This window comes from Dryobates pubescens, chromosome 9 (genome assembly GCF_014839835.1).
Source record: "Dryobates pubescens isolate bDryPub1 chromosome 9, bDryPub1.pri, whole genome shotgun sequence".
Taxonomy (NCBI): Eukaryota; Metazoa; Chordata; class Aves; order Piciformes; family Picidae; genus Dryobates; species Dryobates pubescens.
Genome location: NC_071620.1, coordinates 36,411,883 through 36,434,291, shown reverse-complemented (window position 1 = coordinate 36,434,291; position 22,409 = coordinate 36,411,883). Strand labels below are relative to the sequence as shown.

The following is a 22,409-nucleotide window of genomic DNA, read 5'->3' as shown; positions in this document are numbered from 1 at the left end:
CATAAACTAGATTACTGTTTATCTTGCCTGAAGTATCAGCTGCTTCAGCCACCCACGAAAGGCTTAGAAATCTCAACCAGGAGAAGAGAAACGAGGCTACTTTGCTACCCTGACATCAGTGAGGCTCTGAACAAGTCATGAAGGACTTTAACTTGTACTGTGTGCTTTAAAAGACTTCTTTGGGGGAGTTTGGGGCTATTAAACCAAATATTGCAATTTTAGAGACTGCAACTGATGCAGAATAAATGATTTAAGAACTAGGCTTGCCTGACTTGTTCTTTCCTCCATATGAGAGATAAAAAGAAGGACCACCTTCTAGTAATCCCTGCTCATTTTCATGGCTGCTTGTGCACCTGTAACTCAAATAATGAAGCCATTTGTTATTTATATTGCACTTTCCTCTCCATTCTAGATTTCTAACGATCTAACCCTGTTTTATGGCCCTGGCAGCGCCTGGAACCGGCGTGGACTTCCAATAACTGAACGATATAGGGAAAGATCTTTAGCTGAAATGAAGCAGATGTTAGCTTCATGCAGTCCCCTAACTTGATTATTCTTTGGACACATTAGACAAGCATTAGTGATTGATAACAATGCTAATTAACCCCTTTCCTTCCCCAAACAGCAAAGCAATGCCAGCAGGATCCTGCAAACAACTCGCACAAAGTACAGCAGATAGCAATATCCACACAAAGTGGAGCAGTGACACAACTTCACTGCCCAGCACTCCACAGAAATCCTCTCCTGCCAACACCAAGCCAGCTCCAAATTCCACTCTAAAAGTTAACCACTCCCAGGAGAGACACAGCCACTCCTGTCAGAAAAGGTGAATGGGACAGAATCAGAGGCACCATTTGTTTTGTACGCTTTCAACCTTCCGTGTTTGATTATCGAGCGGGTTTACATCACTCTGCCCTCACTAGATGGGATGAGCTCCCCATGGCTGCTTGTTGGAAGGGTGCTTGTTATTTTAGCTCCACTCTGTGAACACAAGGGCTGACATTCTGGGAATCTGGTCCGGGCCGAGACACGCACGTACTGAGGAGGGAAGGGGAAGTGCACATTCCGGAATTTAAATGCCAGGCAGAAGACAAGTAAACAAACAAGGAGCTGATCTGATTACACAGTCAAATTTATCATGGACAATAAAGAAACCGCCTTTAAATGTAAGGGTCTGGACAAATGAATACTCCTAGCAAGTGAATAAAATGTATTCAATTAACTAAAAACCTCGTGCACTTCTGAACTGAAGTGGAATCGACTGTAATTGATTTATTTGAAACCAGAGGTTAAGGACTGAATTAGCTAAGTACAACTGGGTATTTCAAGCCACTGACTTCTCAAATGTCAGATCCCTTCTATTTTAAATATTATTTCAGCTGCAGGGCATTGCTGTCCTGATGGCTGTTCCACCAGTTAAATCTCAAATTATATTAATATTCGATTTTTTAATTTTTTTTTTCCTTTTTTTTTTTTTTTTTTTGGAGGGTGGGGTAAATTGCAGCACAAAAAGGAAGGCTGTCCTTGCTCATGCTGAAAAGAGCACCGAGCTGCATTGTGCTTCACGTGTAGGAATCAGCCCAGCGTGGCAACCCACGCTCTCGCGCTCAGCTCACCCTCCTTTCAGCTAGTCGAGAGGGGGGCAAAACAAAACAACAGCAGATTTTTGTTGCTGTTGCTGCGGTTGAGTCTATAAAACCATGACCTAGAATTTCACTGCTGTGCCTTGGTTTCAGTGTTTTGAACGCATCCAGAGAACGCTCAGGTAATTAGCACGGTTTAGGAGCTGCACGTTGGCCGCAGCAAGAAGGGGCTGAGCTGAAGCCAGGCTGATTTTCGTGATCGCCTGCAAAATCCTTCCTTAGAAATAACAGCCATAAAGGAACCTGGGCAAGGTCATTTCGCTTCTGCTTTCTGGTGGCTGGCAAACGCATGCAGCGAGATACTTACAATGCGTTCTCCTAGCATAAAAGTGGCTAATTGTATCTTTAAAACATTATTTGTTACGACCTTACAACACTCCAGCGTAAGGCTGCTTCACGCATCCCCCAGCCTAAAAGGCTCACGTTGGGCGACAAGGCTTCCAAAAGTAACAAGCCTCCTGTAAATCCAGCCATGAATGAATGGTGGTTTAATAAGATTGTTTTCGTTTAAAAAAATGAGTATTTATGTGCTGCTGCAGAAAGAGCAGCGACGTATCGCTGTTTATGAACGCTATTGTGCCTGGGGTTAGGATCCCACACGCAATCTGAGATGCAGCCAAGAAAAACAGCCCTGATAGACAATGCTTCACTTCACCTGCTACAACGCTGCGCATTTCATTTATGTCAAGAATATGTACAGTTAGGGTTCATTCACCTCATTATTTTGTTACATCTACTTCGCAGTTAACCAGTCTCTCTCGGAAAGAATAAATAACTGCTTTTAAAACAGTTGCAGCTTTGCATTTGGAAGAGCCACTTTCAATTTATAGCGGGGGGGGGGGGGAGCAAAAATAATTATTCACCATTTTTATAAACTGGCTGGCTCTGGAAAATAGAATTTAGACTCCACCAACTCTCTTTCTGCTTGGCAAGATTGATTTTCTACTGCCTTCTATAAGTAGATTAACAAAGCAAAATGAAACATCTTGGGCTTTATCTAATGCTTTGCTTCACCAGCCCTACCAAACGTCAAAATATATGAGCAAATGTTAATTCTCTTTGCAGCTTTGTTGTAAACACCTCCCTCTTAACCTCCTCAATTGCTGCCTGAGCAAAAAAAAAAAAAGAGGAAAGGGAAAAAAAAATAAAAGGAGAGATATAGAGAAGGGAGGGAAGGAAAGGGAAATACCAGCCACCACTACCAAAATATCATCAGCACTTACAGGAGACCATCTCCTTAACATGCCTTTACATTTGAAACTGCATTTGCCTCTCTTCCTATGATATCACGTAATCCAGCCTGATCCTGCCTTCACCTTTCCCCCTGGGCCAAAGAAAACAGATTCAAAGTCAGAATCCTTGCATGGTTTACAGCCCAGACCAATGCTCCATTTTGGGGTTTTTAGAGCAAACTTCCCAACTGACCAACCATTTTCCACCAGAAGAAACCCCAGATACACATTCCAGTCCTCTCTGAGGTCGCACGAGCACCTCCAAATGTCAACCCGCGCATCCCGCCACAACGCGACCCATCAATCAGAAATAATCTGCCTCCCGCAAGATTTCACTAAAGTTCACAACCGTGAGATGATTTTGTTGGCATCGACTATGGAGCATTTTTTTTTTTCCTGAGGGGGGAGGGAGCACCCGCCTTGGATTCACCAACAGATCCTTTTTTTTCCCAGCAAAGCACCCAGCTTGGATTCACCTAGAGATCATTTCTTGTCCCAGCAAAGCACCCAGCTTGGATTCACCTAGAGATCATTTCTTTTCACAGCAAAGCACCCAGCTTGGATTCACCTAGAGATCATTTCTTGTCCCAGCAAAGCACCCAGCTTGGATTCACCTAGAGATCATTTCTTGTCCCAGCAAAGCACCCAGCTTGGATTCACCAATAGATCATTTCTTTTCACAGCAAAGCACCCAGCTTACATTCACCAAGAGATCCTTTTTTTTTCCACAGCAAAGCACCCAGCCTGGATTCACCAAGAGATCATTTCTTTTCACAGCAAAGCAGCCAGCCTGGATTCACCAAGAGATCATTTCTTTTCACAGCAAAGCACCCAGCCTGGATTCACCAAGAGATCATTTCTTTTCACAGCAAAGCAGCCAGCCTGGATTCACCAATACATTTCTTTACAGCAGAGCGCCTGGCTCCAACTCACCAATATTTTTTCACACACCTCTAAATTTTCTTTGCTGTCTGCTCGAGAACTATTCTTTTGAAAGCATCCTTCTCAAGATAATGGTGGGGTTTAATCTCTGCTCTCCATTAAGCCAACTAGATGGACGAAATATTAGGAGGCTCATCGTTCTGCACGCTCCATATACAAACGTAAAGAAAAACCTAGAGGTCAACATAAATAAAATAAAACTTTATTTTGCAGTTTTTTGGGGGGGGGTTGGGTTTGTTTTTTTTTTTCTTTGTTCTTTTTTAAATAAAATTAGGTCTGGTTAAAGAAAAGATAGCGTGTCATTTTGTTAGTAGTACAGACAATTTTTTATCCAAAAAGAATACATTGTGCTTTATTGTGTCATTTGTCTGAATACAGACTCAGTGGAATATCTAAATGATACCCTGCTCTGAACTCCAAGTTGAAAGTAAGTTTTTATTAGACTTGAGGGAAACAATGGGTTCAGCTGCTTATTGCAAGGAGCAATTGTCAAGGGAGAGTTAAACTCAATTACTGTAACCATACTGAATAAAAAATACTGCCAAGAACAAAAATACGCCTGGGTAAAGACAGCCACTGAATAAAAAAATCGACATAAAGCGTATCAAATATTTATTTATCTGGGCAACAAAGGACTATGATACATTGATAGGCATGGAAACTACTGCCGGCACAACTCAATACAATACAACTAGAACTGCTTCCAATATGGCCAGTGGAAATACAGGATACCAGGTGGTCCCGAGTGTTTGAAGTTCTTTGGAAAAGAAAATAAAACCAAAACAAAAAGGGGAGGGAGGTTGGGAGGGAGGGGGAATAAAAATAGGAGAAAGAGAAAAAAAGAAAAGGGGGGGGGTGGGGAGAGAAAAGCTAAATCTTCTTTTTAAAAGACAATATTAATTTATTGCTCTGATGGTGCTTTTGGGAGAAGGACAGTGGAAGAAAATCGCTTCTTCTTTCATTTGCCACAACACATAAGGGTTGTAAAACCGGTAACATGTTTAAAAACCTTGCCAGGGTCCAACATCACTTTATTTTCTCTTCAATGAGAGACTAAATGTCATACTAATTATATATATTTAAAAAAAAAAAAAAAATCCATGTGTTTTTTTTTTCTTTCTTCTTTTTTTTTTCCCCATTTGTTCAGCTGCTTCATTGTCGCCTTTTAACATGCTACAACAGGGCTAAAAAATGCTGAATCCCAGAGAGAGAGAGAGAGAGAGAGAAAAAACCAAAAAACAAACAACCCAAAAAACCTCTGATATCTAAATAAGTACCATGAACCACGTGATGAACTAAGAGGGGAAGATTTAAAACCCACTAAACAAGAGGTAAACGAGATCACCAGATAAATTAAAAAAAAACAAAACAAACCAAAAAGAAACAAAATTAAGGGGGAAAAAACAAAAAAAGGCTTAAAACAGACTCACCATATTTACAATTCCCATTAAATTACACATAAATAAATATATACATACATGAACACTGATTCCCTTATATAATAACCGTGAATCGTGTTGCCATAGAAAGTTCAAGTCGGGTCGCTTTACCTCGGACAGGGAGTGGGGGGGGGAAAACCAAAAAAGAGAGAGTTCTACAACCGAAGATATGACATGGAACTGCTTGTGTTTTGCGTTCAAGTTTATTCACAATACTGATCAAACGTCATCAGTCCTTGCTTTTTTGTGGGGTTGTGGGTTTTTTTGCCTTTCGTTTTGGTGGCGGCGGCGGCTGTCGCTGTCGGACCGTTCCTTTTTGCCTCCGTTTCCTTTTTTCCCCGTGGGTGTGTTTCTGGTCTTTTAATATGGCTACAATCTTAACTGAAGTCTGTGTAAGGGAAGGTGGTGATTCAGTCCGGTGAAGCTCATAGAATTGTGTTGGTTTTTTTAAGTGTTATTTATTTCTTTTTGGTGTGGTGTTTGGTTCGTTGGAGTAGTTTGGTTTTTTTTAGTATTTTTAATATATTTTTAGAAAAAAAAAAGTCCTTTTTTTGTTTTGTTTTTTTTTGTTGGTTTTGTTTTGTTTTGTTTTCCCCTCCTTTTGTTTTATCTAAAAAAAGAAGTTCACAAACTCAAGACAGAACATTGTTTTTCTCCTTTGCTGGCTCCGTCCGCCTGTTCTGTTCTTTTTAGGCTCCAAACTGGGGCAAAAACGATGGTGGCAGCAACAGGGAGAGGAGGAACGTTGTGGGGCAAGTTAAGAGGGAGCAAATGGAAATGTGGATGCTGGGATGGGGTGCGGGGAGAGGGCAGAGCAGTCCCGCAGAGTCAGTGAACACGATTGGCAGAAGGACGCTCATTCTGTTGCTGTAGCCTGCGGGTGCTGGGTGCAGGGGTGAGGGAGGAGGGAGATGAATGGATCGATGGGCTATGAGGGGGAAGGGAGAGGAGGAAGGGGGTAGAAATCCTCACTTTCGGTGCTTCTCCTCTTTGTCGCCGCTTTTGGTGCTGTTGTCTGTGTGGCTGTTGGGATTGTTGCTGAGGTACATTTTGTCCATGGCCTTGAGCGCCTCGGTGAGATAGTTCTGCAGGGCGGTGACGGCAGCACACACCGCCGGGCTCCCGAAACCGTGCGAGATGAGGTTGAAGTGGGTCAGGCAGCTCTGGATGCCCGGCTCCAAAATGGGGTTGGGCCGTGAGTTACCCAGGGGAGATCGGTCCTGAGCCAGCAGGTCGGTGAACTCTTTACAGATCTGTCTGTGGCACAAATGGAGCAGAGAGACAGAGGGAGGGAGGCAGGGGAAAAAGAGAAATGAACTATCACTGGAGGCAGCAAAGCCTGTGCATGCTCCCTGCTAGATGACACAAGCCCCTGGATCAAGGGGGCTACTGCCCCCGAGTGCACACGCACTCGCTCACCTCTCCTCCCTATCACATCCTTCCCCCAAATTCTCACACTTCCCTGGCACACAAAAACCTCTTCCCCTTTGCCCTGCATGCAGACACATTACACACTGGCCAACACACACAGGCAAGTAACAGGCACACAGATACACCTCCTGCAGCCCCCCCAAAAAACACATCTGTGCCCAGCTGGGTTTTGGAGCAGACATGCAGTTTAAAGCTCCTCAGCAGGGTGGAAAGGACTAGATGGGGGGGTGATATCCAAAGGGAGGTATTTATCCATGTCTTGGAACTGGAGAGAGGCATGGGCCTCTTCCTTTGCAAGGCTAAAACATGCCTGTGTGTGAAGAAGAGTGAGGGCCAAGGGGGGAATTGAGGCTTTAAATTAGGGTATTCTGAAACATTTCTATGTGTACATCTATACCTCCAAGTCCAAAGGGACCTTCCCACAGAGGGGAAGGCTGACGCTAACTGGGGTCTGGAAATTTCCTTCCAGGCAGGTGGGAAAAGAGGATATGAGGGCACAGTGCAGAAGTTAGGTTATATCATCCACTCACTGCACAAACAGTTGGAGAAATCACACACCCTTATAGCAAGAGAGCTTAGAGGCGTGTTGAAACAGTTTTGTGTTCTAAACCCCCCTGTTAATGTCTTCCAGCCATAACACAGCTCCTATCTTCTGCCTGCGCCCTCTGGCACTGTGCCCTTTGGTGACACCTCGGTTGGTAATTAAGGGCTACTAAACAACACTTCTAATTTCCAGCAAACAGAGCAAAACAATCATTCTCTCCTCACACACCACCTGGAAGTCGAGGCAGCCCCACCAATGACAAACTCCGCCAGCATTTTAACTGCCTACAGATTGTCATTTAAAACATATTTTTAATATCCATGGATTCACTGAGTAAGAAGCAGGAGAAACCATTGACAACCTTAACGAACCAAAATCGATTTAATGCACCAGTTTTCTCTACTGTCAATGGAGAGCCTTTTACCCAAGCTGCTAGGTGAAGCAAAAAGGCCCAAAAAATGTTTGGCTCTGAAGAATTACCCACCCACAATTTTCACGACTTGCTTTCAAGGTAATCTGCACCAACCAAACGATGGAAACCAATCTGGGTTGCAGAGTTCTCCTGTAGCACCAGGGCAAATACAGCCCCCTCACAATTCACAAAACCATGGCTATGCAGCAAATGCTCCCAAATTAGATCCCCAAAAGCAGGTTTGTCGCCCTCCCCTCACTTCTGAGCAACACGCCAGAAAGGTAAATGTCTTACTTTGTAGCTAGAAGCATGTTTTTTCTTGTGACTTGCTCGTTTGGATCGGAATGTTGTCGGTTGAGAAATTCAGCTACTGCTTTGGCAGGAAACTCTGTCTCACAAACGTACCCAAAATCTCTAGCGAGATGTACTGCTTCTCCTGCACGGGTGGGGATGGGAGGGAAACACACACAGCTCATCAGTACACAGGACACAGAGGCCAAAAGCCATCAGGACAAAAAAAAAACCCAAAACACTCCATTCTGCTTGGGCTTTTCTTCTCCAAGGCTGGGCCTTTTTTTTGCCTTTTCTCTTTTCTCCTTTGAGAAAGGTAAGAAATGCTAATCACACCTTATCTTGCAGGAGTTCTCTTTGCTTCAGTGAGGGCAATGCAAATGTGTATTTTCATGACAATTGTTACCAGTGAAGCCTCGCATAAGAATTTTCGTCAGGTTTAGATTGACCAACAGACACTTTGAGACAGGCAGGCTCCATCCACCCGGAATGCGTGCCGAGATTTACATACCCATACCTACATCCAGCCATTTACCTATAATTCATTTCATTCACAGCTTATTTTCTGAGTTTGCTTGCCTCAGCCACGTCTCTATATTCTTTTGCACAGCATCAATGATTAATATTGCTCATAATTACTCCTAGAGCTCTCCTAAATAAAACACATTAAACAGCTAAGTGTTTAAAATTTAACTTGATCGTGCATAATTACACCTTCACACACACACACACCCCCCCCCAACGATTAGCCATGAGAATTTTAGGGTGATTCCAGCAAGTCTGTCTGTTTTGTTGATTTTCAAATCTTTGGTTTTAATTTCCTGAACCAGTTGGTTTTTACTGCAGGGCTTCCTGCCATTAGCTCTAGCTCCGGAAGAACGCATGCGCCAATTAGAGCTTCAAAGCCTCAGTCCAGTGAGCTTGTTTCCATAAAATGGAGCGGATCATAAACAATAACAGTACTCTAGAAACTGCCTCATCGCTACAGGTCTAGGAGCACCAGCAATGTTTATACCATCATCTCCCCAAAAATCAGCCCCCACTACCAAGTTATCTGCAGATAGGGCCTACGGTTTTGTGTTTTTCTTACCCCAAAAAAACCAAAATAAAGAGCTAAAATCATTCTTTTAAAGCCATCGTATGTGAAAGCCAAACAGAAAAACAGATTACCATAAAACCTTCTCCACATTCATTAACATCACAATGTTATGCATCTACCAAATCTAGACTCCCTACAAGTTTTCCTCTCATGATTTGTTTCACCATGGCACGTCAAGGCGATTGCAAAGCCCTTCCAAACTCAGAGACACCATCATTTTCGCGCGGTACAGATACAGTGCATCCACTCATCCTGATGTTTAAAACCATGAAGACTGCCACTGAAGCATTTCTCTCCCCACCTCTTTGAATACGAAGCATTTCTTTCAAAATGAGAAGCGACAACAAACCAAACCAACAAACTCCCTCCTACACAACCAAACTTAAGTGAAACTTGCACAGCTTGAGCTGCACTTACTTGCACTTTGAAAACTGAACCACTCTAAAATGCAGCCAAACCCCCAAAGTGAGGGTTTTACTTTGTGCTGGTCAGTGTGACACAACCATTGCTTCAAAACTAAACAAGACTCTTGAGCAAACTCTTGAGCTTCCCACCTCTTGCCTCTGACAGCACGGGGCATCTCCCAAGGCATTGAAAGTAAGTTGCATTTTCTGGCCAAAGCAAAGTAGAAGAGAACGATATAGCCAAGGAAACGTGTTCTGAAAATGAGAACCAAAAGGGAGCAGGAGGTGGTGGTGGTGAAACCTTGAGGCTTTCAGGACACCATTAATTCATGGCTGAGGTCAAAGATTCCCAAATTAATTCAGGAAGTAATGGTCACGCATTTCTCAAATGCAGATGTCAGAAAACTTAAATGATTTACTGTGGCTGTGGCCTGGGAGGTGGAGCAGACTTAAAGTAACTGCAGTTTCTGACATATAAAATTGCCTGGCTGTCCACCTGTGGCAGAAGGACAGCAGCCAAGTATTAGAGGCTCTTCTCCCCATGACTTCCAACTCAATAGTCAGGGCTCTCTCACAGAGCTAAGCCCACAGCCTCCGTTTGCAGGGATCCTTCCCATGCTGCTCCCATGTACTCTTGGGAGGAATTCCTCACTTGCATGAGGAAGTAAGATGGAGCCCTGAAAACATCTAGCTTGGAGACTTAAAAACAAATAAATGGTAGAATGCAATGTTGAGTATGCAGGACTCATGCAAGCCCATGTCAGGCTAAAACGAGAAGCAAAGGCACACAATGAACATTTTCTTTCTGAGGCACAGAAAACAACTCGCCTGTCCAATTTCCAACAAGCAGCACTGATTTGAGGGGAAAAAAAAATCCCAACTCAACATCAAGTCATCTCCCATTAGGCAAAGGCAACAGGCACATTTTGCAACCAAGCCCTCACGACTTTTGCAGTCACTTACCCTCCACGAGCGACGTGAGCAAGGTAACGTTAGCAGCTTTACGCCTCCCAGCTGGCAGGTTTAATCCTATTTTGTCCAGTTTCTCCCTCAGCGATCTCCCTCCGTTTTTAGACTTCGCCCTGCTCCACACAGAAAGGCATTGAGAAGTGGGGCTGGCAGGGGGTCATCCTTCCCTCCCATGAGTCACACTGCCTGCCCGTGGACGGGAGCATAGGGATTTTTGGAGGAGCGGGGGTTTTACAGGGCTGAAGAGTGAGTGTGTCTGAGAGCTGAGCCTCAGAGACAGGAAGAGGGCTTTGGACGTGGGCTCCATGTCTAGGGAATGGGGGGGGGGGGGGGGGGGGGGGGGGGGGTGAGGTGTGTGGCAAATCAGCCCCCAGACTGGTGGGGAGGTCTGGGCACAAGGGCCCACACTAAGGTCTGGATCAGCCCCCAAGCTGGTGAGGAATTCTGGGCACATCATGGCCAGAGTTAGATCCCCCGAGGCAGCCACCTGAGCTCCCACAGCACCACGACCACGGCAGGAGAGAGCATAGGGGGAGCTTCACCCCACAGCCCATGGGCAGCATGACAGAAGTGGGCCGATCTGTAAGGCAGGCAGCCTCCATTGCCGCCCACCATGGAGCTTTGCTGCCCTCACACCTATCTATCCCTACACGGGTTTTCAGCAGAGCCGGACGAAGCCAGGCCATGGAGCTGGGAACTGCCTTAATTAATCGCGGATGCTATTCCCTGCCCGGGCCCTGCATAATTGCCTAGGTGAAGCTGCAGGCCCAGGGCGGTGGGGCGGCAGGGTGGATGCCCACAGTGGAGCATCCACCAGTAACCTCCCCACTCCTGGGGCTTGTGTACGTGTTTGGACGGGCGGTGTCATAGCCGTGATATGACAGCGTGGCCTCGGGTGGAGACGACACATGGCCCAGGCCCCCCGAAACGGGGCTCGGGGACGGCGACACAAGGCCGCGCGTTGCCGTGGTTACAGGCCCCCCCCCATTCCCGCCGCCTCACGGCGCTGCCCCGCCCCCTAGCGGCGGGCACCGTGCGAACCCACTCCCTCCTCCTCCCTTCCTCCCTCCCGCCCGGCCCGGCCCGGCGTTAACGGGCGTTATTCACCGCCACCCCGCCTCCTGCGTTCGTTGCTGCTCCCCCCCGCCTCCTCACCTCCGTAGCACTCCGCCCAGCAGGGAGGCGTTGAGGCACTCGGGAGGCGAGAGGCGTCTCTGCACTTCCGCCACCGTGACCTTGTACTTGGAGGTGGAGCTGAGCAGCGAGAGGCGGCCCGGCACCGAGCAGAAGACCTCGTTGGGGTTCACTACCCCGCCGAAGAGCGTGTCCTTGTTGATGGGGATGGAGGAGACGGCGTTGTTGTTAGACTTGGAGAGGGACACGGGGCCTGCAGGGAGGGAGGAGCAGGGTGGTAAGGGTGAGGAACGGGCGGGAAACCGGGGAAGGAGAGGCTGCCGCCACCGAGTACCCGAACCGCTTCGTTGCGGCCGGCCCCACATCGCCTGCGGGCCGGAGGAGAGAGCCGGGCAACACTAATCCCGCAGCAAGGAGATTCAAACAAGAACAACCCGGCAGCCCCCAGCCACGCCGCTGCCCAAAATAACGTCCTGTTCCACCGGGAAAGGAGCCGTTTGCCATCCCCTTCTCCTGCACTCTACCGCTGGTCCGAGGGAGCAGGGGGCTCTCTCCCGTTTTGGATAGATCACTTGTGACATTAATAGCTCTGGGAAGGCTAATAGATACAACAAGAGTTAAACGAACTCTTGAGATTACTAATAAAAGAGCCAATTATCATGTCGGCTTGGAAAGAGCATCTCTTAAGATTTATCCCTTGCACATCTAATTTGACGTGACAAAGGCTTTACGGACGGGGTGAGGGGGGAGGAATGAAAGTTTGAGTTCACTGACTGTACAGCGATTAAGGATGAGGGAGGAGACCGGCTCGGCTCAGCACCTTGCTCCAGGGTACCCAAATTCCAGGCGGCTGCAGAGCCGTGGCACCCCCTTGGAGCAGGCAGGAGCGAGTGACAATGTTCAGCCCTGCCACATCTACTCCAACACAATCCAAATGTAAAAAACTGAGCACATTCCACTGAGAACCTCCTTTGCAAACCACCCTGTACCACCATTCCCAATCTTTCGTCCATCCAAAGAAAGAAAACTGAGTGCAAGCATGCCCGGAAATATTTTTGCACAGTTTGAGGAGCAGCTTCCAGGCAATTCCAAGCCAGCGAAAACCAAACCTCCCTGACCCACAGGCACCAGTTTCCAGAATCTGGCCCTTCTTCTCCAAGGACCCAACTCAGCACCACCGAGATTTAAATCAGAAAACCCAAAGAATGGGGGAATGAAGCTGTCTCTTTCTGATTGCCAACAATTAAACACCACTCAGCCACACGCATGGGGCAAACCCTGAAACCCAATCATGGGCTAAACCACTAAAATTCCACCTTGGATTTTCTCCCTCATCTGCTGACATTTTCCCTCTCCTTAACAACAAGAATTAAAATAGCAAAACGTGGCCAGTTCAGAGGGTCGATTTCAACCCACGGAGCCCTGGTTTCTTTCTCTGCCCCCAAACGTTTTGGCCAACAGTACGTGCCAGAGGAAGGAGCCTGGGGCTGGGGGTGGAGGGGGGAGTTGGAGGGGTGAGGGGAGGCCGGGTAAGTCCTCCCTGCGAGCAGTCCCCAGCCTGTGACGACATGTTTGGTATGCGCAAGGAAAGGGCTTACCTTTCTTAATTACAGTTTGATCTGGGATGTTAATACCGGGGTCTTCTACGTGCTGCAACAAAAGGAACAGGCAAGGATGTAAACGTACGACCACAACAAAAGGCAGGGAGGGATGGAGTGTGGGAGAAGTTGTGTGTGTCCCCTACTCCCCAGGAGCACTGCAGGGAGGGAAACAACTGATCCTGTGGTGGATGCAGAGGGTAAATGGGATTTGGGGGGATTTAGTCCATCAAGAGAAATGCCATACCCCTCCTTGTTCTTCCCATGCTCCCTAAGAAATCGGGAAAAAAAATATCGAAAAAATAACAAATTACCCCCAAAACCCCCGGGGCTTGTTCCCTCCTCCCTTCCCGGAAAGCAGCCCTGGCCCTGCCGTTCCCCTGCCTGCGGGAGGACCATCACAAAAGGGCTGGGACCAGTGTGATGCCGAGGCGGGGGTGGGGGTATGATGGCCCAATGTACCCCCGGGCTCCCCCACTATTGTCCCCTCGCAGGTTCCGCGGCCGCAGCTACAGCTGGGGTTGGCGCGGCAGAGGCCCGACGTGATTAGAAAGTCAAATGAAAATTTGGTTTTCTAACACACACACACACACACATATTCCCTACCCCCCCCCCCCCCCCCCCCCCCAAAAAAGAGGGGGGGGACACACGGACAAAACAACTGACAGGCAATATAATGTCTAGCTGTGTTTACAAATTAACACCAGCACTGTTGAGATAGAAGATTTCGCAATGGTTCCCAAACCCAGGCATTACCAGTTAAAAAACTATTACTTCCTCCTCTAGTCTTTGTCCAACAATAATACCGATTCCTAACATTTTCCATTCTGTCTTGGATTTATGCTCCTGTTAATTGTGCCTGATCTCAATGATTCCGGGTGGATGGTACTAAGTTGCTTTATTACAGGTTTTATTATACTCCACGCTCTCATTTGTAACTTGCCTAAAGTGCTTCTGGATTTAAGTATAATTAAATTGAGAAATGTTCAGAAATTACTACTGCTGCAGTTCTTGTGTTTTAACTATATGGGGAAATATGATCCCTTTATGCATGCACCCTAAACCCATAAAGTAAATGTAGTGTGGCGTAATACTTTTATTTGTGTTATTTCTACACATATTCCATACAGGGAGGACTGTTACACTTAAAAATCCCGCAGAGATATTTATGATTAAATAATTTTCACCATCTACTTGATTTTCTTAAATATTTAGCCGTCGGTCGTATTAAAGGTTAAGTGCTGCAGCAACAGGAAAATTACAAAACTGCCCTTTCTTGACCTAAATTCTTGTAAATAACTTCTTTTTTTCTTTTTTTTTTGAGAGGGGGCATAACTAGATAAAATGCTCCTGAAAGGATGCATCCTCTCATTTCTGTGCTTTTTTTCCTTCTCGCAGACTGCTGATTCAGTTTTACAGAGGGAAAACAAATCGGGCTGGTTTAAGGATTTAAACCAGATGGCATTTGGTTTTCACCAAGTGTAGCAACGCTTTTAATTCATAGATCTGCAGAGGCTCAGCAGATCTCCCACCCGAATCACCCCACGGCCACGGAGCACGAACCTTTCAGAGTCCTGTTCCTCCCGCAGCAATCAGGGGCTTGCGGTCAACAAATTAGTTTATTCCCACTGTCGCCTCCATGTTCTTTTAGATCAAGTTTAAAAGGATCGACCTGCTTTTTAATGGATCCCAATTGCTTAGCTAAAGCCTCCACTTTGGGAAGCGTGTGCGCTCACTGTGAAAACTGCTAATCATAACCCCCCATTTTCTGCTGGAAATTTAGCCAGATGAGGGCTGCAATAAATTCACCGTTTTCCCTGAGTGTAATTTGCAAGAGATTGCAAAGCGACCCCCCCAAAAAATAGGTACCTTCACCCAAGCATTCTCCCTCTGCAACACGAAACTGTACTCATTAAACTGTCAGCGAATATATTGTTGTAATATTTGATCCTGTAATTTGGGATGGCATTTCAGACAAAATCACATCCAGATACCACAGCTCCCTCCTCCTCCTCTCCTGCAAGTCGAGTGGCTTCAATCCCTCTACCAGAGCTCTTGGGTGGCTGGGGGGTGGGGGGGGGAAGGGGGGGCTTAATAAATTTATCACCATGTTCTAATTCCATTTTTTGGGAGAAAACACAGAAAGATGAACCTTCATTGTGACCCATCACACTGCATAAAGCCACTTTTCTAACCGAACAATAGCCCCAGTTTGCTTTGTAACTAGCCCCTGCGCTCATGTCATGCTTAATTAGAAATCGTTTCTTTAAGCTGTATTTATCGATAACAGAATTAGGTCCCGTCGTCCCGTCCCCCCCACCCCCCACCCCCCCAAATAACGCATCCTCCAATTGGCTCCCAACCTTTAATTTAATCTAGGGTGTAGCAGCCCTGGCTGGAATTTGATAACCTATAGCTAATGATTTATGAGGTCATCCCTTTGCACCGCCGCTAAAAGGAGGCAGCAGTCTTTTAGATGCCTCATCCCTGATTTGTCCATTAATTCCTTCAGAGAAGAGGATATGCCCGCAACCGCCTGCAACTTCAGATGTCGTTATCCCAATTCTGTAATCACGGGAAAACGATTTTTTTTTTCCCTTCTCAGGCCACTTTCACCCACTTTTCTCTACCCCCACTCCCTTCCCCCCCCCCCCCCCCCCCCCCCCCGGTCCCTCTCCCCTTCTTCCTTCCCCCGTTTTACGTTTGCCTGGGAGGACATTTAATGAGATCTCGCATTTCAGACTCGTGTTTTTCCCAAGGCAGCCAGAAATCCCCAAAAGCACGGCCCTGTGGTGATATTATACATTCTTCCGATCGTAACAGCTTATTGTCATTGAGAAGGAAAGATATTGTTAAACGATGACAGTAATTTGATTTATTTAGATTTTAGCGGGCGTGTTATCAGGGCGGCATCGCACAGGGACAAGCTGCGAGAACCTATTGTTCTAGGTGGGGGCTTCGTCTTTCCCTTGAGGGGGAGTGTTGCTCGTCTTCCCTCCTCTATTTTTTTTTTTGGGGGGGGGGGGGGGATAAAGGGAGGGGGAGGGGGGAGGGGGGTCCTCCTCCTTTTCCGCGGGAAGGAGGATGGGGGAAGAGGGACTAACGTGCCCCGGGGTCCCCCGTTGGCTTACCGGCACATCCTCGATGGCGTGGGGGATGGAGTGGAGGGGTAGATCGGCCAGCCCGGAGCCCAGTCCGTGCGGGGCATGCAGTAGGTCGTCGTGTCGCCTGTAGTCCCTCCGTGGGTCGAGCCCCGAAAGTTGATGGGGCAACCCCCGGTGCGTGTGAAGTAGCCCAGTCTCCTGGCTTTGCCTCTGTCCTGGCCATCCTGGATGCTGGGGTTGTGGCTGGGCATGAAGGGGGTTGAGGCTGTACGGGTCGTTGACGTGGGAGTAGGGGTCCTGAGACTGAGGGTAGATGGGCTGGTAAGGAGGGGGGAAATAGGGGGGCTGGAAGTCGGCGTTGGGGGTGTGCGAGAGCGGCGGGGCACTAGTGTAGGGAGACTGACCCACGGTCCCCAGCTGGGGTAGCCGGGCTGTCCCGTTGCTGGTACTGTCGTGGCGCTCCTGAGGTGTGTGTGTGGTGGGTGGGGGGGTTGAAGGGGGAGGGAAGAAGGGAGGGGGGAGAAAAGAAAAACAAAGATAAAAATCAAACTGTTTGTCCTCAAAATCGGCTGGAGAATTTCATCTATCGGGCAAAGACAGGCAATTCGTCCGCTCCGAGGCGGAGAAGAGTGGATCTGGGGTTTTCTCTTCCTCTGCTTTCCCTTCACACACTATTAAGAAGCAGGCTTTCTTTTTTAAATGAATAATAATAATGGCGATAATGTTAACAGCGATAATAGCAATAATTGTAACAGGACTGCTTATAATAACTAAGAAAACATTGCGGCGAAGCAGCGTGGATTCCCCACCGATCGCGCCTCGGTATTTCCGAGCAAGGTATTTCCCGCAAATAAAAGAATAATCGGTAAACGGGCATTATTAAAATAATAACTCTACCACGACCCAAAATCACCCTTCACTAGTTCTGGACAGAACCGAGACGAATACTAGCGCTGGGATTACGCATCCAAAGAAAACCCTAGAAAAACCAAGCCCACTGCCATTTTGTTACCAGAAAACGCCGAAATAGGCTCTAAACAAACAGCTTGTCCCCCCCGCGAGTTTTACGAATATTTCGGGGTAAAGGCACGACCACGGTCCCCCTCCTAAGGGAAAGCAGCCCCGTAGCTCCCCATTCGCCACAACGGGCGATTTCGGAGCGGGAGGTGGGGAGAGGTGGGATAGGGGGTGGCGAGGGCCAAGGCGCCGGGGAAGCGGAGGAATGCGCCGGACTGGCAGGGAGAGCCGCGCCGCACCGACGGGCTTTTCAGTACGGCTGTGCCCGTTCCCGCAATCGGGCAGAAGAACCCACAGGTATGTCCGGGGAAAAAAAGACGTGGCCTCCACGGAGGAGGATTTAAGGGAAAGAGCCACGATCCCGAAAAAAAAGGGAAAAGAGAAAGCTGAAAAAATATCCTGTTTGCAGGTGGTAGAAATGAAAGCGGTGGGGGCCAAGCAAAGCCTTTTGCTGTTCACTAGAAGCAGACCAACAACCAAAAAAAAGAAAAAAGAATAAAAAGAAAGGAAAAAAGGAAAGGGGGGGAGGATAGAAGGAACGAATAGTTAAAACAAAACAAAAAAAAAAGGGAAGAGAGAAATAAGGTAAACCGCTGAATTTATAGAAATGAAGGGAAAATAAAGCCCTCTCCGGAAAGCTGGGTGCAAAACCCCGACCGCCACCGCCGACAACAATAGCAACACCCAGCGCACAACAGACCCCCTCCGAGAGAAACGGGAAGCAACTCACCATAGCCGAAAAACTGTGTACTAACATCTGCGAAGAGTCGGGGGTTACAAGTCAAGGCAGGAAAAAATGGAAGAAAAATAATAAAAAAAAGAAGGAAAAAAAAAACAACACACCAAAAAAAAAGGCAGAGGAAAGGGGACCGGCGGAGAGCTCAGCCCCCGGCGGAGCCCCGCGGGTGCGGAGGGGAGCGCGGAGGGAGCGCGGCCGGAGCCCGGCGCTAGGAGCGGGCGGAGGGACCGGGGCGCCGGGGCTGCTCCTGCACCGCGGGCGAGCCACGATAATCCATCAGAACTTGCACCGGTCTCTGCTGCCCTTCATCGAGTGTTGCCAAGGCGAGCTCTCTATCCTGGCGTGGTGTGAGGATGAGGCAAACTTCGTTGCTTTTTGTTTTGCTTTTTTGTTGTTGTTGTTGTTGCCTTTTTTGTTTGTTTAGTTGGTTTTGCGCTTTTTTGTTCTTGTTGGTTTTCGCCCTTTTTTTTGGGGGGGGTGTGTTTGATTTTTAGCGTGTGTGTGTTTGTTTCTTAATCCTTTTTTTTCCCCCCCTCTGTCTCTCTTTTTTTTTTTTCTCCTTTGACTTAGCTGCTGCTTCACTTGAGCTCCTAATAACAGATCTGCTGCCTTCCTGGAGACTCCTAATAGCAGATATTCATGACTATTAATATTACACGAACACTTAATAAGGGAAGAATGGCTGGAAATCGAGCGTGAAGCGAGAAGGCAACTCAAGGCAGAGCCTGTTCTAAATGACGTCCATTGAATGAAGAATCAGTGTATCTAATCAGAGATGGGTGAGAGGGAGAGGGAGACAAAAAGGGAGAGAGAAGGAGCGGGAGAGAGAGAGAGGGGGGACATGCTGCTGCGTCTGACGAATCACAGGAAAGGGGCAACATTTTAAAAGGTTGCAGGGCATGCAAAAGTGAAAGAGAAAGAGATCCGGAGAGAGGGAGAGGGTGGGAGCCACGAGGATGGAGGTGGGGGCGGTGGAGGGGGGGTGGGGGGGGTGGGAGAGACGGGCATGAAAGAGAGAAGGGAGGGGGGCGCGGGATCCCTCCCCCCAGCCTCCCGCCCTCCCTTTCTCCCCTTCACTTCCCTTCCCCTCCCTTTGCCTCTCCCCCCTGGCCCCCAGCCCCGCGGTCCTTCTCGGGCGCACCTCGGGCTGCGGCTGCTGCTCGTAGCCGGCCTCAAAGCCCAGGGTGAAGAGCGGCTGCTGGCTCCCCGCTTGGCTCTTGCCACCCTCGGCCCCGCTGCCGCCTTTCCGCGGGGTGGGCTCCGCCGGGCCGCCCGCCGCCGCTCCGTCCATGCCTCGACGGCGCCCCGCCGAGGGGCTCCCCGCGCCGCCGAGCCGGCTCTCCTCCGTACCCCGCGTCCCGGAAATCGTCTGGGAAAGTTGTGTGGATTTTTTTTTTTTTTTGGGTGTCTCCCCTTCTGGGTGTCAGCCCTCCTCCTCCTCTTCTTCCTCCTCCTCCGGTTCCAGCACCAAGGAGCCCGGGTTGTAGAGGGGTGTAGGGGGGAGGGGTGGCTAGAGAACCCAAGGAGCATCCACTGAGCTCCCCGTGGCCCCCGTCTTGGAGGATGCGGGGTAAAAAAAACAAAACGAGGGGAAAAGGCAGCGAGGCGGGGAGGGAAAGAGGGCGGGAGGGACGCGGAGGAGGTGGGGGGGGAAGAGGGAGCCTGGAAAAGAGGCTTCTCCCGGCCCAGACAAGCCGGGGCTCCGGCGTAACCCGTCGGACTGGCTGTGCAAGTCCCAAACAACTCCCTCAAACAGGCATCGCTCCGTTTCTCCTCCGCCGCTGCCCGGCCGCAGCCTCCGCCCGCTCCCGGCCCTGTGGCCACCGAGAGCGGCTTCCCGGGCTTCTATTCCCGGGATCGTTTTCGGCTTGCCTTTCCCCCCTCCCCCCCCCCCCCTTTCTTTAAAATGCAGATCCTATCCCCGTCAGGGCACAGCCACCCTCTTTTCCGTCCTTTCGACAAGTCACCCCCGAGACAAAAAACAACCCGCCGAGCCAACCGCACACGAACGCACAACAGTAAGCCGGTGTGCTCCGATGGAGCGGCCGCGGCTCCCTCCGTCTTTGGGAGGCCCTCCGGTACAAAGTCCCATCAGAGCCGGGCAACAAAAGCCATTTGCGGTGAAATCTGCACGCTCGCACATGTGCGCACTTGAATATGGATCCTGGAAGGGGAGGGAGAGGGGGAAGAGACACACTTTCCTCCCGAAATCCAGCCGTGGAATTACAGATATTATTATTTTTTCCGAATAAAAAAAAATAATAATTAAAAAATAAATAAATAAACAAACCAACCCTGACACCTCCTTCCTAGAAATCGAGCATCCAGCAGCGATAGGATCCAAGAACTCAGCTCCCTCACCCGGAGCCAGCTTTATCACAAATTCCTCATTTCGGGACTAAACCACTAAATTACTTAGTCGGCGGCGAGTCTGGCGAGTCTTCGGTCCCTTTCCTAAGACACAGCATCACCCCAAAGTAGCGGCAAGGTCGGGTGGGAGCGTGCCCCTCCACCCCACCCCCACCTTCGCCCCAGACATGCAGGTCGGTAAAGCTCCGGCGAGGCTAGCGGGGACCTTCCCGCGTGGGTCGCGACCAAATCACTGCGTTCATTTGCGAAGTAGAGTCCTTTATTTGCGCGAGTGAAACGCACTTGGCACGGGCAACTTGTGCGAAACGGGTGAGAACGGTATTTGTTGCTCTGAAACTCGGCACCCAGTCCTGGGCATCGCTCTTCTTTTTTTTTTTTTTTTTCCCCTCTTTTTTTTTTTTTCCTTCTTTTTTTCCTTTTTTTCAGCTTAAAAGACACTCTAAGCCCACGGATGCACACACAGCTCCGTAGATGGGAGCATACAATCTCTGCTTGAACGGCTCCAAGACCAAATTAGGTGGATTTTCATTTCTTTCTTTCTTTTTTTTTTCTTTTCTTTCTTTTTTTTTTTTTTTTTTTCCCCAAGCTGTTAAAATATTATGGCTCAAAGCCGTGGGAGAATGCCCCCCAAAATTAGGAGGGAACATTGCTCCCAACCCCTGAGATTTCAGGTCAGCAGCTGACCCCCGACAAATTTGGGCAGCTCGGTGTTAATCAACCCGCAGGTACATCAAAAAGGCTGAAATTAAGCGTCCATCCTGAGCCAATTTATTGGGATGCCTCGGGTACCTGGTGTGTAAAGAAAATTCGCTTCCCTTTGTCTCTTTGCCCTTTCATTCATTCATTCATTCGTCCATCCATCTATCTATATGGATGAGTGTAGCATCCTACAGAGCCTTATCTACGGAGGATCTACCTATAGACCACTCTGCTGCTGGATCCTCTTTGCCTTTCCTCATGCACTTTCGACCCAGCCGGCTTTCCACAAGCCCCGAAGTTCCTGGGGAAAAGACCCCAGACCCTCTCCAGCTGCAGGACCACAAGGAAGCCTGGCGAAGGAGCAGAAGTTTTGTTGGGATTTTTGGTTTGTTTTGGGGGATTTTTTTTTGCTTTTGTTTTTTCTTTCCTAAACGAAATTGAGAGACGGAGGGATGCTGCAAGCTCCTGCTCGCAGCTTGCGGGGCCGGGATTTTACCCCGGTTGTGGGGGAAGCGCTTACCTCACATTCCTCATATTTGATATTATCCGTCAGTTTCCAAAGCATTTTCATGGATTGGCGAGAGGAGAGAAGGTTTGGTTCTCCCTGCCTTTCCCTACGGTGGCGTTGCCGGGGCTGGCGGAGGCTCTGGAGCGCTCCCGTCCGCGCTCGGAGATCTCCCTCTAATGGTGGAAACTTTTCCCTTTTCCAGCTCTTTACCCACAGCCTAATCGCCTCATTAGCATATCAACAACAACCCAATTGCTCGCCAGCACAACAACCTGCAGCGATGGACACAGGTAGAAGGGACCCACGAGCAAAGATAAAAACAACCAAAAAACAAAACCAAACCGAAACAAAAAAAGCAAGCAACCAAACAAAACAGCCAAGAAAAAACAACACACAAAAATTTTCTCCAATGCATTGAAACCTCATTGAGCTGAGGTGGGGATTCCGGGCCCTGCCTGCTGGCGGGGAGGAAAATGGCCAGAGAAGTCACTGTCCCTTCAGCTGCGGCTACCCAATCCTGGTTTGGGATTTATTTTTTATTGTTTTAAATTTTTTCTTTCTTCCCCGTAGTTTTTGAGGAAACCAAAGTGAGGAGAGACACAAAATCAGGTTTTGCTCTCTGAGGCTGTTGTCTGTGGAGGCTTCTATTGCCTTCCTTCTGAATTGGATTTGATTTTCCTTTCTCTTTTTTTTTTTTTCCCCCCTCTTTTTTCTTTTCTTTTATTGAGTGCAGATTTTAAAAGCTTCTTTCTTTCTCAAACTATTTCGTTCCTCTCTGCTCTGCTGACTACTGCTCTTCCAAAAAAAATAACAAACCCCAAACATAATCTCCTA

At 48.3% G+C, this 22,409-nt stretch overlaps 1 protein-coding gene across 2 annotated transcripts; it reads right to left on the bottom strand.

Annotated features, from left to right (window-relative positions):
* Positions 1 to 5,855: 5,855 nt before the first annotated feature.
* TFAP2A (transcription factor AP-2 alpha) lies at positions 5,856 to 21,739 on the bottom strand. 2 transcript variants are annotated; one of them, XM_054164091.1, is made up of 7 exons: positions 21,588 to 21,739; positions 16,270 to 16,704; positions 13,139 to 13,190; positions 11,562 to 11,793; positions 10,401 to 10,519; positions 7,938 to 8,079; positions 5,856 to 6,513 (listed from the first exon to the last, which is right to left on the bottom strand). In XM_054164091.1, exons 1-7 carry the CDS (start codon positions 21,636 to 21,638, stop codon positions 6,225 to 6,227), a joined length of 1,320 nt encoding a protein of 439 aa, XP_054020066.1. In that variant the 5' UTR covers positions 21,639 to 21,739; the 3' UTR covers positions 5,856 to 6,224. The 2 variants fall into 2 exon arrangements, with proteins under 2 accessions (XP_054020066.1, XP_054020067.1); XM_054164092.1 differs by lacking the exon at positions 21,588 to 21,739 and adding an exon at positions 17,990 to 18,456.
* Between the last annotated feature and the right edge of the window lie 670 nt (positions 21,740 to 22,409).

Bases quoted from the DNA above. Each gene is read 5' to 3' on its own strand.
- TFAP2A (XM_054164091.1), bottom strand. From the start codon at position 21,638: ATGAAAATGCTTTGGAAACTGACGGATAATATCAAATATGAGGAATGT. The intron at 11,794-13,138 runs GTAAGCCCTTTC...CCCTCCCTGCAG, and splicing joins TCAAACTGTAATTAAGAAAG to GCCCCGTGTCCCTCTCCAAG. The intron at 6,514-7,937 runs GTAAGACATTTA...TTTGTGCCACAG, and splicing joins AACATGCTTCTAGCTACAAA to ACAGATCTGTAAAGAGTTCA.